This window comes from Medicago truncatula, chromosome 7, assembly GCF_003473485.1.
Source record: "Medicago truncatula cultivar Jemalong A17 chromosome 7, MtrunA17r5.0-ANR, whole genome shotgun sequence".
NCBI classification, from domain to species: domain Eukaryota; kingdom Viridiplantae; phylum Streptophyta; class Magnoliopsida; order Fabales; family Fabaceae; genus Medicago; species Medicago truncatula.
Window position 1 is genome coordinate 55,053,654 of NC_053048.1, and position 15,447 is coordinate 55,069,100.

A 15,447-nucleotide genomic window follows, 5' to 3' on the forward strand; every position below is an offset into this window, starting at 1 on the left:
AAGATAATAGTTCAAGGTTTACAAACCTTCTCATCCTTCAATGCGTCTCTAAGGCAATCGACAACAGTTTGGAACAACGACGATGAGAAAATTGGAGCTGGATTGCGATAGAGCAAGGAAGAGATTGTAAGGATGGAGCCATGCCTAGGAGGCCAGTTTGGTGAATTAGCTAAACTAGTAACTTCCTGAATCAACTCTGTGAATTGAACAGCTTCGAGGTACTGCAGTTAGATTACAGGGAAATCAGACAAAAACAATAACATAATCCATCAATGAAGCAAAGTTACGCAACTATGACGAATACATAGAATGATAGTAATGGTAATGACATAATCAAGAAACAATTATCAATGCATCTACAGTAAAATTGTATCTATCAAAACAAAGTTTAAGAGTTACAAATGATCATTCAAATACATAAATAAGATTAAGAAATGAAATATATAAAGCTACAGAAAGAACTGTAGCATGTATTTGCTTAGCTGTTCTAAAACCTTCTTCAGTCTGTCAGGATGTTATAGACTTTTCTATGATTACATGTCATTTATAATAGCTAAAGGTTTCTGTTCAGAGAATATCTTGCAAGGCAAACTTGGGTCTTTGTATTAATACTTCGGTGGCTATCTGACTATGGATTGCTATTTGAAAATTGTATGCTTAATTTGCTTTGTGTAAATTTAAGTCTATCTCTAACTTATTTTTTCTCGCTCAAGTTCGAACAGTTTGTAAATGCAATTCTCTTCAACAATATACAAACCTGTGTCAAGACACCCAATATGCTGGCAGCATACACTCGAACTCGATCGTCATCATGATGAATTAAATCCTTCAGGACACTGTAAATACGACTACTAACAGCAGAGCTCACATTCTTCCCGGCATGCTTCAATACACCTTTCAAAGCACTCAAAATAGCTTCACGGACACCACCATCAGATCCCTAAAACATTTCAAAATCCAACAGTTTTGCAATATTGCATTAGCTTAAGTCAGAATAATAGCTAGGGTAAACTAGAATAATAGTAATAAAATTACCTGCAGACTGGAAAGCAAATCACTAACTAAAGGGTCAACCCTGGTATTGAGCCCACTGAGCATCCCAAGGGCCACGGCAGCACCAGAACGAATAGTTCTGCAGTAACATAATACCTAATAAGCAACAATAAAAGTACATACAATAATCGTTTGCAGAGTGTATCCTCCTCAGCTACAGAAAATAAAATCTAAACTTTGACACAAAAAGTCAACCAAGTAAATTGAACAAGACCAACTTAAATAGTGATGCAGTTATATAATAGATGGCTAAGCCACTAATAATTCACTTGGATCTGATTTTTTTTCTCCCTTATGGTGTTGTTAATGTCGGATTTCAATTATTAATTTTCCTTTACTTGCCTCACTCAAGGGTCATTTGCCCCTTGTGTGAGATTAGTTAATACTTGTACTTCTTTCTAGCACTTTAATACTTCAGCTAGGCCTAGTCAGTTATATTGTACTTCATTAGTTAGTTAAAGCTCTGTTAGTACAGTGATAGTTGTCACTTGATGATTAGTTAGCTTAAGAATCTAGCACTGGAAGTCTTTCAGTTAGTTAGTGATAGTGTTGAGGCTATTCATTGCAATCATGTTATAATATTACCACTCAATACAAAATTGAATTCTTGTTATCTCATTCAACCACTTAAGTCAAAATTGAAGGGCCTCTGTTGTAACTTATTCTAAATATTAGTGTAAAACAAATGGCAGACTGACAATAGATGAAGGCGAAGAGTCAATTATTATTTCATACGAACCTTGTATTATCCTGTAGACACTTGACAAAGGTTGTTTGCAGTTGAGGAAGAAAAGGTTTCAGAGAGATGCCACCCTTTCTGATCATGATAGTCAGAGTAGACAAAATTGCACTTTTTACTTGCCATGGGAAACGGTCACCTATTATGCGAATGAGAGGCCTGTGATATACATGGTTGGTAAAGTCAGAATGTATAAAAGATCAAACATCCCAGATATAGTAAATAACAACTAGTATCTCATTTGGCCATGAATCATGGAGTGCCCGCTACGCCCGGTACCGTGAGGTGATATTACGCACAATAATAAGAATGGATGAGCAAGATCAAGCTCTTAATCTACTAGTCAAAGTTGCACTTACCATATAAAAACAAGAACTGTCTAACAAAAATAATTTGACATTTCTTACAACTATAAAATATTTGACTCGATGAAGATTGTGTGATTGGGCCCCTTCTATCAAAGAGAATTCTAAACAGAAAATATCAAAATCAAATCATTTTCAAGTCACATTTTGTTTTTTAGAGATTTTTGTGTAAAGTAGAAGTTAGTTCACATTTGTTTGCAATCATAAGTCACTTTTAAATTTTTCTTTCATCTACCACAGTACGACACCCATTACAATCAAATTATTTATACTTTAGCTTCTCATTTTGATCAGATTTTATATTTTGAAGATTTTCAAAAACTGAGGCATGTTTAATCTTTAGATTTTTCTTTCATCTACCACAGTACCACACCCATTACAATCAATTTATTTACTTTAGCTTCTCATTATGATCAGATATTATATTTTGAATGATTTCAAAAACTTACGCATGTTTAACCTAAAAATGATTATTTTCTTAAAATAAAAGTTTTCCATAAAATAATCTTCAAACAAAATGACATCATCTGAAGCATGCACAGTGAAAATATAGAGATTGAAATGTATAATCTACATTAACATTTTTTACCACCACATACCCTGTTATTGGGATCACAACCTCCTTGAGCGATTGTTCACCGGCCACCTCTATCAGTTCACCGAGTCCCAATGCTGCCTGCTCTCTCAATTCGGCAGACCCACTTATGAGACCCTGATAGCATGAAGTTTTAACTAAATGAGTTTTATGTATAATCTTCAAACAACAAGTATATCACTCAAAGGAGCGTTAAGACAGCAATACTAATATCCATCGAAAGCCTCTTGGGGAATAAATTTCATCAAAGCAATGCAAAATTAATTTATTGAACTTGATGAGAAACCCGTGAAAAGGTTTTAATAGAAAGGTTAGATCAAGGCTTGGAGCGGAGAAATTTTAATTTGGGACATGGTGTTCAGGAGCTATGAACAGCGAGTCAATTGCAGCTAAATGAGATCACTCGGCTCAGACAACTGTTGCAGAGGAAAAAATGAATTCACTCCAGAGGATGTTCTTTTCAGCAACAGAAATGAGAGGAGAGTTGACGCCTGTGGAAGAATAGGAGGTAGCACGCACCGCCACACGCGGAAGAGGCTGTGATTTTAAAGCAGCGAATATAGACAGCATGTGAATCCTGATCTTGGCGGAAGATTTTGGGACTAGGTAGATTGGTGCACAGTGACTCAAATGGCGGTGTTTTCATCATGAATCTCACCAGGAAAAACTAAAAACGTGGCGGGATAAAGAATAACACGACAGCAGTAACCGGTTGAAACAAAAAGTAAAGAAAAAAAAGGCCAAATTGGAAGAGTCAGAATTCTAGGAACTAATGGCTGGGTTTCAATAGCAGTTTCCAGACTTCCTCAGCAAGGAGATACTGTGAGTTATGAAAAGCAAGGGGAGTTGATAAAGACCCTGAACCCCAAGTTTACCAAGTACTCCCTCAGTCCCTAGTTATAGGATCTATTACAAAAATTGCTGTCCCTAAATATAAGACCCTCTACAAATTTCTAGATGCATTTATTTATCTTTTTTCAAAGAGTCATGCTAAATTGTGCCCTAAGGGCACATTTTAAGAAACCCAAAAGTAGAAACATTCTCTTAAATTATGCATTCAATTAATTACAAGTAAAAAAATATTTAAATTCAAATGCATTGATTAAAGCAATATTTCTACTTTTGACTCGTTAACATGTGCCTTAAGGAAACAGATTAGTATTTCTCTTTTTCAAATATATCCCTTATTAATACTACAAATTTATCTTGGAATATGAAAAGTTAACATTGAATATATCTATATGCAAAGGGCAATTTAGTAATATTCACACATTTGTGACAAATTTACTACGCCGGAAACTTTTCTTAATACGAGTGATTTTTGTTGGAAGGTCCTATAAGAAGGGACGGAGCGAGTATACAAGAAGAGACTGAATAGGTGCCACTCGCGTCGTTATCTTAAAAACTGTGTTTCACCTGATAAAAATTAGGGGAGAGAGAGAGAGAGAGAGAGAGAAGTTTTGGCCGGAATTGAAATCGTGGGGATATGCACAGACAAGTCACACTGAAAATTGTGTTGGTTCCTTTCATTTGGTTTCGTAAATTTTCTTCATTATAATCGCTATAAAGTGTATGACTCAGATCAGAACTTCTTTTCCATTAATATACCAAATACAGTTCATTTTTTATTCTCTTGTTGGTACATATCACCAAGTAACTAGAGTAGAAAACACAAAGGGCTTATACAAAACAAAAATTCAGAAATTTCAATGAAAATAAAAAGCATACTTGGAGAAAAATTGGCAATATGGGCTGCAGTGATTTAGGAAGACAAAATCCAGGTATGAGAACTGGTCCTCCCTGCAAAACAGTTACACAAAACATAAGCATTAGTAACAATCAAAGTAGCGCCATAAGGAACTTTAAAGACAATATATGAGCGCCACAATAATGAATAATTTTCAAAATTACAGCTCTACCTTCTTCTTCCTTCGTTCCTTGTCTCGGGAAGAGGATACAGCATCACGAACTAGTTTTATATAAGAAGGGAGTACCTCCTTGGGTACCGACATAATGACCCTTGACAAAGCTTCCCAAGCAACCTTAAGAAAATTAAATTCATAAAAAATATACTCAATCTCAACAGGGTATGCAAGTAAAATATCAACAACTAATTCAGCTTACAGTAACAGTAGATGAATCAGGATCGCTCAACAAGACAATTAGGGTAGATATCATGTTTGGAGCTTCATCAACCAGATATAACTTGCTATTTTTGAAGAAATATCCTATAAGATATGAACTGGATCTTCTGATAGCAGCCTGTTCACATAAATTGTCAAAAAAAAAAAAGTTTGGAGGACTAAGTCCTGCGGTGCAATTAAGTTCCAATGATTTTACTTATTACAAGACAGATTTAACTTTATTACAAAACAGGTACCTGGCTATCACTAACACCTTTCAAAAGCTCTGATATGAGTGGCTCAACACCTTCTTCATCAATAACCAAGACTACTGTTTCAGCAGCCTTCTTAGCAGAAGTTTGAACCTCCTAGAAACAACAATCAACAAAAGAGGATTAAGTAATAGTATACTTCTACATTCAATAGAACAAAAGTTCATGATGTAGTCAAGTAAAAATTGCAAACAAGATAAAAACGTATTATCTTCAAATTATGTGTGTACTTTATACCTGGTCAACATCACTCATTGCTGATAGCAAAGGAGGAAGCACAGTACCAAGATGAAAGTCAAGACCAGGCCCAGCAACCTCTGCTAAAGCCCCCAGAGCATGCGCATTGAAGGCACTGACCATGTACCAACAAATTTTTAGTTAAGATGCAGATGATAAATATCCAGAACAAATAAAAAAAAAAAAAAAACATAAAGACACGTACGACAATGGAGGATGAACAAGCTTGGGTAGAATGTGAGGCAAGACTGCACTTGTTCTTACACTATAAAAAGAAAATGAAATAGTTAAGTCAATTGACAAGTAGTTGGAAAAAACAATAGATTCACTATTCACCAGCCTATGACAGTGATAGCACCACACATGTTACCTCAGAATTTGTTTAAGGCCGTCAAGTGCAGTGTCAGAAGTTTTATCATCCTCCAATGCATGTAGAAGAGTCGGGACAATCTCGTCGATAGCTTGCATTCCAGCACTCTGCATTGCAATTTTTCAGGGATTAGGTATAGTAGTAAAACACTTGGGTTTAATCTCAGATCCCACTAGCATAAGCTTGAAGAAAAGGACAACCTTGTATAGAGTGCTGAAGGCTAGGCCCGCTGATTCACGAACTGCAGGCTCACTGTGAACATATCCATCCAAATATAAGATAATGGCATGCAGTCTAAAAAATTCAGAAATTAGTAAACTTGTTAAAATACACAAACCTATCACAAAGAGCAGTCCGAATAGTAGGGATGAGATCAGTCATGAAGGTCATCAACTGACTCTTCCCAGCGCTTGCCATCACTTCACTCAGACCAGAACATACACCCTTTCAAGCAATGCAAATTATAATTGTATCAAATAACATGAGCTATTGGCTTTTTGACATGTTCATTGAATATTTTTTATTCATTTGAAAACCATAAACAATTCTTACCTGTCTTCTGCTGCTGTCAGGGTCACTCAGACCTTGAGATAAAATTGGGATTATCAAGGGAAGCACGCGTTCACCAAGCTTTCCCACAAGCTCACCCAGTGATCGTCCAGCAACCTACATGAAAATCAGCAATAGGGACATGTAATTTCTAAAAGTTGCGACTGAAGATAAGTTGAAACAGATTCAAATGCATACCTGCCGCCTTTCAGATGATGCTGATGCAAGGGATGCAATTAAAGTATCCATCAAAACTGGCATAATTTCCCTAAGAGTCTTTGGAGTATTTGCCACAATAGTTTTCCACACGTGTAAAGCAGCCTGAGAAAAGAAGCATTCAGTTTTGACAGTCGAGATTTATATTCCCAAATAATAAACAACCCTGAAAAAAGTGATGAGTAGATAAACCATTACCTGCCGTACTGACAAGCTAACATCTGCTCGAACCATATACAATGCAGCAAGTATTTCATTACGCTTTTCACGGCCCAGAACCTCAATGATGGCACGTCCGTGAGCCTCAGTACTAGAACCTTCATCGTCACTTCCCCCTTCCAGTAAAGCTTTGCCAGAAGTTCCAGCAACCTGAAAGGAATAAATAGGCTCATAAATCAAATCAAGTTAGATAATTGAATTGATGTAATAGGACCACTGCATACTTTGAATAATAGGTCACCCAACAGCTCCACGGAGCTCTGTCGAATACGCCAACTATCATTAATTATGCCATCCTCAACAGCTGGTAGGAGAAGAGGCAGAGACCTGTGAAAGTTTAATAGAAAAAATTAATGGCAAGGCATTCATCATTAATATACTCCAAGAAATAGCAAAAAGAGCAACAGCTCTAACATGAATAATTCAATGGTTCGTTATCACTTAACTTCACACAGACACATTTTGTCATTTAACTTCAGACAAACACATTTTGAGAAAATCAAGATCAATAAGAAGTATAGACTGCGATGCATAAAAACAAAGATAAAGCGTACGTTGTTGCATAATGTTCGACCAAGACATGGCCAGCCCCTAGTGCAGCATCACGGACAGATTCATTCTCATCAGCGAGACCTAAAAAGATTAAAAACAAGGCATGCGAAAAAGTTTAGAGATAACAGACCATGGACAGAAATAAAAGCACATTGCCAGGCCCAAAATAGAAAGGTATCATACCATCTAAGATAGCAGGCAGCACCTGGGGAAGATATTTTTGGAACTGGACTCCTAATGACCTTGGCAAATACTATAATATTTGGGAAAACTGATTAAACAAACTTCTGTAAAAATAATCTTCCAAAACTCTAAATGAGAACAAAAATCCACTTTAATTGTTTCACCTTAAACAGTGTCAAGTAACCATCTCGAACAGATGCTTTTTGATGGGAGCAGTTTCGAATAATGTCTGGGAACACATGCTCAAAGAACTCAACACCAAGTGCAGCTAAGACCTGAAGTTTGTTCAAGTGATGAAGGAGTGCATCAAATAGGTTTAAATTAAACAAGGTGAAATTACATCCTCAAAGAGTATTGTTATAGTAAATTCGGACCACAACTAATATTTGATAAATAGTCGAGTCTGGTTCTACTCAAGTATCTAACTCACATAACATCCACATTATTTCTTTTCATTAATCAAAGTACATATAATTTTAGATGTTAGTTTTTGACAGTAAGACCTCTACCAACATCGATATAACAGAGTGCTTATGAAGCGAAATTTGGATATATGATGATGAGTGAAATGGGATAGAGGAATTCAATGAAACTTCCAATCATTGTTTGATTAGTTTTATGATTGAAAGAGGGAAGGTTCAGTTCCACCCCATATAACCCAAGAGACGGTAGAGGGAAAAAAACTTCTTGGACAGAATGAAATGAATATTTAATCAGGTTTCATTCCAATTCATCTTATTTTGAATAATCCAAACAATTGAACCTAGCACCATTCCATTCTTTTCCACCAATTTGATCATAGCTTCAAAGAACCAAGTCAACATCAAACTTCAGTTCAGCCATAAAAATATATGCGGATTCGTCATACAAATTTTGTTTTAATATCTCAACCCTCTTAACATGTATTTATTCAATTATGTCGGTTGTCCCTAGAGGCTTCTCAACAACCAAACAAATAAACCACAACTTGCCATACCAAATCAGAAGCTGTTAGAAACGTATTAAAAAATTTACCCATGTCTTTATTTACCCAAGAACTAAAATTTATGAAATAGTAGATCATTCATGACATGATATCAAAGCAACTTTGTCCAAGTGATCTAGACTAGAGTTTAATCCTTGCCATCCCATTCCTTCAACAACAAGCTAAATATTAGCACAAGTGGGGCTGCTTGTGCATTATTCATTTTTCAAGCCATAAGGATACTCAAGTTAAGGGGCGAGTCAGAAATGTAAAATAAAACAACTGATGTATTTTTAGCAAACAGCTTAAGTCTTTGGAAGAATTGGTTCATGATAAAGCCAAGGGTAACTATATAAAGGTCTAAGTTGCTTAAAAAATATAAAAATAAGGGAGGGGGAGAGACTGACCTCACTCAGGCCTTGAGCTGCTCCAGAGCGTTCAACATTACTATTATCAGACTTAAGAGTTTCAAACAACCATGGGACAAGATCAGGGAAATTATCTTCGCCCATTCCTCCTATAAGGGATCCAATGGCTCTAGCAGCAACTGACCGAACTTCTGGGATAGGATCCACAAGAACCTGATCTCATGATATAAACATGAAATGAACAAAGGGTCAGGGCCAATACAGCTACTGCAAAATCTATCATGAGAAAGTACCTTTTTTACTTCAGGGAGCAACAATCCTATGTACGGAATCATATCCTTAGGCTCTGTAACCAAGGAACACATGTTTCCAACTATTTGTGATGCTCTCTTCTTAGTGTCAGCACTCCGCACCCTCAGTCCTCTGTGTACTATTGGTACCAACAATGCAAGTGACGGGGCATCAATCGAATTAACAAAGGTTGTCTGCAACCAACAGATCAGATTAACAGCAAGAAAATCTAAAATTTAAATCACCAAAGTACATGCCATAAACCTACTTGGAGAAGAATATCAAGGGAATATTTTGTATGCTCATTAGGATCACTAAGTCCCTTAAGTAGTGTAGGGACAAGAGCAGCTATTTCTGGATTCTTTATCACACTTCCAACCTGAAAAAAGAAAATATAAAAATATAAATAAAATGCAAGAATAGTCGAAGCAGAAGATAATACCCAAGGCTAACCTGTTGAAGGGCCGTTTGCCCAGCTGACTGGACTTTAGGGTGGGAATCAGTCAAAACCTTCAAATAAAGAGATGGATTTAGGTAATACAACCAATAAAGTACAAGAAACATACTTGTCATAATGTGATTGTTTAATCTACTACCTCGGTCAATTTTGGTACAATCTTAGGAAGGCACTGAGACAACTGTTGAGGAGCACAGTAAGCCATAGCGCCAAGTAATTGTACGCTACTTTGTTTTGTTCTCCAAGCTTTATCTTCAAGACCCTGAGCAAAAAGATTAAATTAACTATAGAATAGTTCTTTGCAATACAAGCACAGTAAATGTCACACAAAAGACATAGTAAAACCTTTATAACTGAATAATGTTGGGACGATAAAGTCTTATAAATTTTGAGGTATTTTTTAATCAATAACTTTATAATTTAAACAGTATTTTCTCAATTTACAGAATATCTATTTTATTACGTAAAAAATCATTGGGTATAACTAACTAATATTACAGTACAAGTATTTATGAAAGCACATAATATTTTTCAAAATATGTTGTTGTAGTTTGAGCATATCAGTATCAATTTTGTTGATTCCAGATAGAGGTTAAGCGCATCTGACCGCAAAACTGGGATACCAGGGAGATGGCATGTGGTGGGATGGTTGCTATTTGAATAGTTTTTGGACAGATTACATGATTGACGGTGTCAACACATGGTGATCCTAAAATTAACCAAATAACCCAAAATTCATGAAATATTCATAATTGGCAACAAATAAAATTAATATTCACAAGTCTTCAGCAAAACATGCATGTAAATACCAACAAAAGTCAACGAAACGAACAAGTTTACGCCTCTATGACTTAAAGTACCGAAAGATTACGACACAAATTAAAGTTCTAGTCAATAGGGATTCAAAGATAAACAAAGTCAAGACTCAGATGAAGTTTCCATGGCTGAACAGAGGAATAAACACAAAAAACAGAGCCTACTCTGCTCTATTAGCAAAAAAAAGAGGAAAACATAGAGACAAGGTAGAAACACATATTGGGTCGCACAGAAAGTGTGTTGCTAGGAGAATATAGATGTGGTAGTAAGGGTCGACGGCATCCGGGTCAGCGGCGGCAGTTGATGGAAGCTGCTCAGGATGTCTTCACTCATGTTCTGCTCTCGGGTGGAGGAAAAGAGATGGAAAGGTAAGAATATGAAGTTATAGCACAAAGTACAGAAAAATGACTCTGAAAATCTCTATTTTAAGGTTTTTCTTGGGGCTTTGACACCCTACACTAAAGCAGGTCTGTTGGCAACCAGCTAATGTACTGTGCTGCACTGGCGTGATTCTGGCACTCAATGCACTATTGACATTCTAGATTTTCACACAAAATACCATTCATAATGATAAGCAATGTCAATCACCTTCAAAAGAGATGGAAGAACAAGCTTGACTCCTTGAGCACTAAGTTGAGACATCATTGCACGGGCTGCACATTCAGCTGCTTCTCGAACTGCAGCTACTTGATCAGAGAAAGAAACCAAAAGCAGTGGTAACATCTGAATCACGTACCTGAACACAATCATGGTGAGAAGAATATAAAAGCATAAAAAAAAAAACTACATTTACAAATCAATAACTTATGTGTCAAAAACTTGTCAACATACGGTTCAAATAGTTTTCCAAGCGTCTCACAAAGACACTCAAATCCAAGTAAGGCTCCTTCACGAGATTTTGCAGAGTTCCTGTAGTTTGAAAATAACAGAATATAAGGCAGGTATATTCCTTTTTCTTATACATCAATGGTCAAGGGTCTAAAAAAACACAAACTGCATCTTTTCTTAAAATTCCATACAATGCTGGGAATATTGAAAATCGTTGCTCGTTTAAAAATACAGAAAAAAGCATAAATAAAGAACACTCCAACCTTTCAGCAAGACACTCTTGAAGAATAATCACAATCTTATACTTTTTCAAGCAAGAAAGGCCAAATCCTTTAACCACTCCTGCGAGTCCAAAAGCAGCCCCGCGGCGCTCTCCGTATTTTTCACTTTTCATCATCTGATCCAACAATCGAGTAACAAGAGTATCTGCTTCATCCTAATGGTAGAAGATATCAAATCAAATAACGAAACATTACAATTCAGTAAACATATGGCAAATTTAATCATATGTTAAGTATGTAATTATGTTGATAATGGTGTGCACTGAATAACTAACAAACTTAAACTCTTGACAAAATGAATTGCTATCAATGAATTGCTATCAACAAGGAGATGGATACTGCAAGAATCTGCCAACTTGTTCAAGTATAACATTCAGCAAAAGACTGCTTGACAAGTATATAAATGTATCAAAACATCATGACCCAAAATGGGCAAGAATAATTGCACGCAAGGATTCTTATACCCCCCCCCCCCCCCCCCCCCCCCCCCCCCTCTCTCTCTCTCTCTCTCCCCAAGTATGGATCTCCCTCACCCACCGGAATCCATCTTCCTGTAGACTCTTTTGATATGGCTTGAGCAAAGTGGAAATTATATTTTTATATGATGGCAAAAGGAGCTCTTTTCAAAATGTATCTAATAATCTTCCAAAGGAGACAGAACTAAATGCATTGAATAATAACAATAAGACTGCTATTACATACCTGTTTTGACTGCATTAGGGGAGATAGACACGCGGAGACGGCCCGTTGAACAGACTCTGAAGGAGTGTTCAAAACATCCAATAATTTGTCCACAACAGCATGAACCTTGGGATCATCCTGCTCAAACAGGAGTATAACTATTATAAAACAGTTCAAATTAAACTTGCTATTAAAGCCAAAAACAATCCATTAAAATGGGACTTCAGTAATAAGTAATAACAGAGTGGAACATTAGTAATAACCTTTGCCAAGTGTTTTGCCAGAGCTCCAGTGAAGATAACCACGCCCTCACGAACCAAGTCATACTGTTCTTCGTCTGGTGCCTAAGAAATTTGGGAGAATCTATTAACAAAAGACCACCTATAACTCTTATAAACTAATTATGTGTCTGATTACAGAGAAGGCAAAATAACAGGAGGATTATTCACAATATGACATGGAACTCACCGTTTTGTTCAAGTAGTTCTCAAATATGGGGAATAACAGCGAGACATTGTCTTTTCCATTTTTATCAATGATCAATATACCAGAATTAATCATTCTGCCTCTAACATCAGCATTCAGATCAGCCTGCATATGAAATCAACCCCACAGTCAAAAGGTATTAGCCATTTAATGTTAAATTGCTTTACAAAAATTACCCTCTAGAACATGATAAAAGTTCATTAGCATAATTGACACAAACACTACCATCAACAAAGCATAACCGTGAAGATCAGAGAGCCTTAACATGTTTACTTTTAAATTTAGGCAGATTCTTTTGTCATGGTAATATACTTCCATTATAGAAAGTAACAAGCATTAGAATCCTTTTTAATAATTCAATTTTCTCATCAGATAAATATTTGCTTTACAAAATTACCCTCTAGAACATGATAAAAGTTCATTAGCATAATTGACACACTACATCAACAAAGTATAACCGTGAAGATCAGAGAGCCATAACATATTTACTTTTAAGTTTAGGCTGATTCTTTTGTTATGGTAGTATACTTCCATTATAGAAAGTAACAAGCATTATAATCCTTTTTAATAATTCAATTTTCTCATCAGAGTTTGGTACACTATATTTCAATTCTAATGAGAATACACCAATAGTTTTTTTTTTAATAAGCCAAACTAGCCAACCGAAATTGGCACCAGGGAGAATAGAACCTGAGACCTTGCGAAGGAGCATACTCCAAGATCGCAAGCCAACACCACCAGGCCAACCCAAGTGGGTTGAATACACCAATAGTTAATAATTATAAATTTATATCATTCTCTTTCTTTCATTTATCATATAGGAAGTGTTGTTTGTGTTTATGGTCTGTCAATCTTCACTGCTATAGGGGGGCATTTGTGTTCCTCAAATGTGATGTTTAAGCATGTAATAGTTGGCAGCTAAAACCTTGCTTAGCAAGCTTCTATTAGATTTAGCGACATCTGTTAGATTGTTACACCTGTCATAACTCTTGGCATCTATAAATACTTGAAGCCACTTCAGATTCAGTGAACAATAATAAACTCAATTACAATTCCAATACTCTCTCACTCTTCCTCTCTCCTCTAACTGTTTTCTGTTTCAAGCTTTCTCAATCTCATCACTGGAGATTCTCATCTTCTATCATGATGCAACAAAACTATTTTTCGTTTTTATTTGGAATTTCCACGCTTCTTTAGTAAGATTATTAACAGTCAAGGTCAGACTTCTTCAATAATCATCAGGCAAGATTCAAAAAGGCATTGATTTGACTTCACTTGAATATATTAATATAATGAACCTTGCAAAGCAAAAATTTAAAGTTCAATCCAAAAATATTGCTATTCACTTGACATAAGCTCAAACATACACGATGTACAGAAAATGGCTTCAATAAGATATTAAGAGGATAATGAATCCTATTTATCTCACTGAAAAAATATTTCATTTTTTACTTGGACAAAACTAATATTTACCCTCATCAAGGTGATGACTCTGTTTGAACATGTTCACTTTTTCTTTAAAAAATCTTGTTTGTATCCTAATTAATTTAGAGTAACTAAGACTATCTTCTTATATTTTGCGTTTTAAAACCATCTTTATATAGCATCACATGCCTCCTTGATTAGGAGGATTACGAGTGCAGTATCACTATAAGTAAAAATTAGAGCTTTGTCTTCTATGATTAACATCAAACATGGCATTCACATTTATATACATAATTTTACAATCATGAGTATTCCTAATTATATAACTTTAACAGATCCCAAATATCAGCAACTCAGCAGGAAAGTAGGTTTCAGTTTGAAAAATGTAATGAAATTTTTCAAAAATGCAAGTAAAAATTACCAGAGCTCTCGATATTAGAAATGTCATTACAACAGGTAGGTCTTTTGTTCTCAACACATCAGCAGCAGAATGTAGTGCTAGTGCTACACCTTGCCTACCCAGCCAACCAGCATCAACATTGTCATTTCCAATTCCCATGTCACGAATATACAGTGAAAATAAAGTGGAAAGGGACTCCTGAAAAATATTAGTAGTTATGAGATAAAATGACCAACGAAGGGTTGAAAGTAATAAGCAAGCATACTTGTATCAAATCTGGGTGCTCATCTAAGGCAGCAGCTAAAGCTTCTGCAGCTGCTAAGCGAACATTGTAGTTAACATGAGAAAGTGCTTTGAAAATTCCCGAAAAGTCTGTTCCAAAGTCAAACCCATAATGATCCCATATGTCTTCCGCCACTTCAGCAACTGACTGAAATGCCAGACATGGTAAATTAGTTGTCATAATATAGTTGGAATTAAAGGAATTGTATGAAAATTATACAGTAGACATCCAACCAAACTCTCCAAGTGCAAGAAATAAGAGCTTCTGTAGAGATATATACAAGAAAAATAATTGTTAACTGCTAAGACTCCATGTGCACAACATAAATGCTGTTGTAGTACGCAACAGCATTTGTTTAGTTAGGGACACGGAGCAATTAGATATAAAGAATAATTGTAAACTGCAAAGTAAAAGCAAAATTATTAATCAATGCACTACAGCAGAGAAATACTCTTAAAAGAAAATTTCATGTGACGAGGAAGTAAGAACTTTGAATAATGGAATTAAATCAGCCTCAGACCGCATATTTGACCCTGTCATACAAGACTTTCATAATGGTAGGTTGTTCTACTCAAAAGAGAAATAAAATTATATATAAATAATCCAATACATCATATCAAACATTTTGCAAGGCCTCGGTTTATTCCCTGGGGACATGAAAAATTTAAAGAGCAAGAATGGACCATGTAAATTT

General features: G+C 35.7%; 1 protein-coding gene across 1 annotated transcript in view; it reads right to left on the reverse strand.

The window, feature by feature from the left end:
* The window catches only part of LOC25499723 (protein ILITYHIA), a 30,390-nt gene that overhangs the window by 3,990 nt on the left and 10,953 nt on the right, over nt 1-15,447 (reverse strand). The window contains exons 23-56 of the mRNA XM_013595129.3: nt 14,736-14,900; nt 14,492-14,668; nt 12,628-12,750; nt 12,423-12,503; nt 12,181-12,297; nt 11,461-11,633; nt 11,201-11,278; nt 10,958-11,105; nt 9,693-9,815; nt 9,550-9,606; nt 9,365-9,475; nt 9,099-9,290; nt 8,845-9,018; nt 7,638-7,748; nt 7,474-7,543; nt 7,293-7,371; nt 6,963-7,065; nt 6,718-6,888; nt 6,502-6,624; nt 6,307-6,420; nt 6,092-6,198; nt 5,955-6,006; nt 5,755-5,861; nt 5,590-5,649; nt 5,385-5,499; nt 5,133-5,243; nt 4,877-5,014; nt 4,672-4,794; nt 4,481-4,552; nt 2,757-2,869; nt 1,793-1,951; nt 1,036-1,132; nt 758-940; nt 27-221 (exon numbers count right to left, since the gene is read on the reverse strand). Of these exons, the coding sequence (XP_013450583.1) occupies nt 27-221; nt 758-940; nt 1,036-1,132; nt 1,793-1,951; nt 2,757-2,869; nt 4,481-4,552; nt 4,672-4,794; nt 4,877-5,014; nt 5,133-5,243; nt 5,385-5,499; nt 5,590-5,649; nt 5,755-5,861; nt 5,955-6,006; nt 6,092-6,198; nt 6,307-6,420; nt 6,502-6,624; nt 6,718-6,888; nt 6,963-7,065; nt 7,293-7,371; nt 7,474-7,543; nt 7,638-7,748; nt 8,845-9,018; nt 9,099-9,290; nt 9,365-9,475; nt 9,550-9,606; nt 9,693-9,815; nt 10,958-11,105; nt 11,201-11,278; nt 11,461-11,633; nt 12,181-12,297; nt 12,423-12,503; nt 12,628-12,750; nt 14,492-14,668; nt 14,736-14,900 (4,122 nt within the window). The remainder of the gene's footprint in view (nt 1-26; nt 222-757; nt 941-1,035; nt 1,133-1,792; nt 1,952-2,756; nt 2,870-4,480; nt 4,553-4,671; nt 4,795-4,876; nt 5,015-5,132; nt 5,244-5,384; nt 5,500-5,589; nt 5,650-5,754; nt 5,862-5,954; nt 6,007-6,091; nt 6,199-6,306; nt 6,421-6,501; nt 6,625-6,717; nt 6,889-6,962; nt 7,066-7,292; nt 7,372-7,473; nt 7,544-7,637; nt 7,749-8,844; nt 9,019-9,098; nt 9,291-9,364; nt 9,476-9,549; nt 9,607-9,692; nt 9,816-10,957; nt 11,106-11,200; nt 11,279-11,460; nt 11,634-12,180; nt 12,298-12,422; nt 12,504-12,627; nt 12,751-14,491; nt 14,669-14,735; nt 14,901-15,447) is intronic.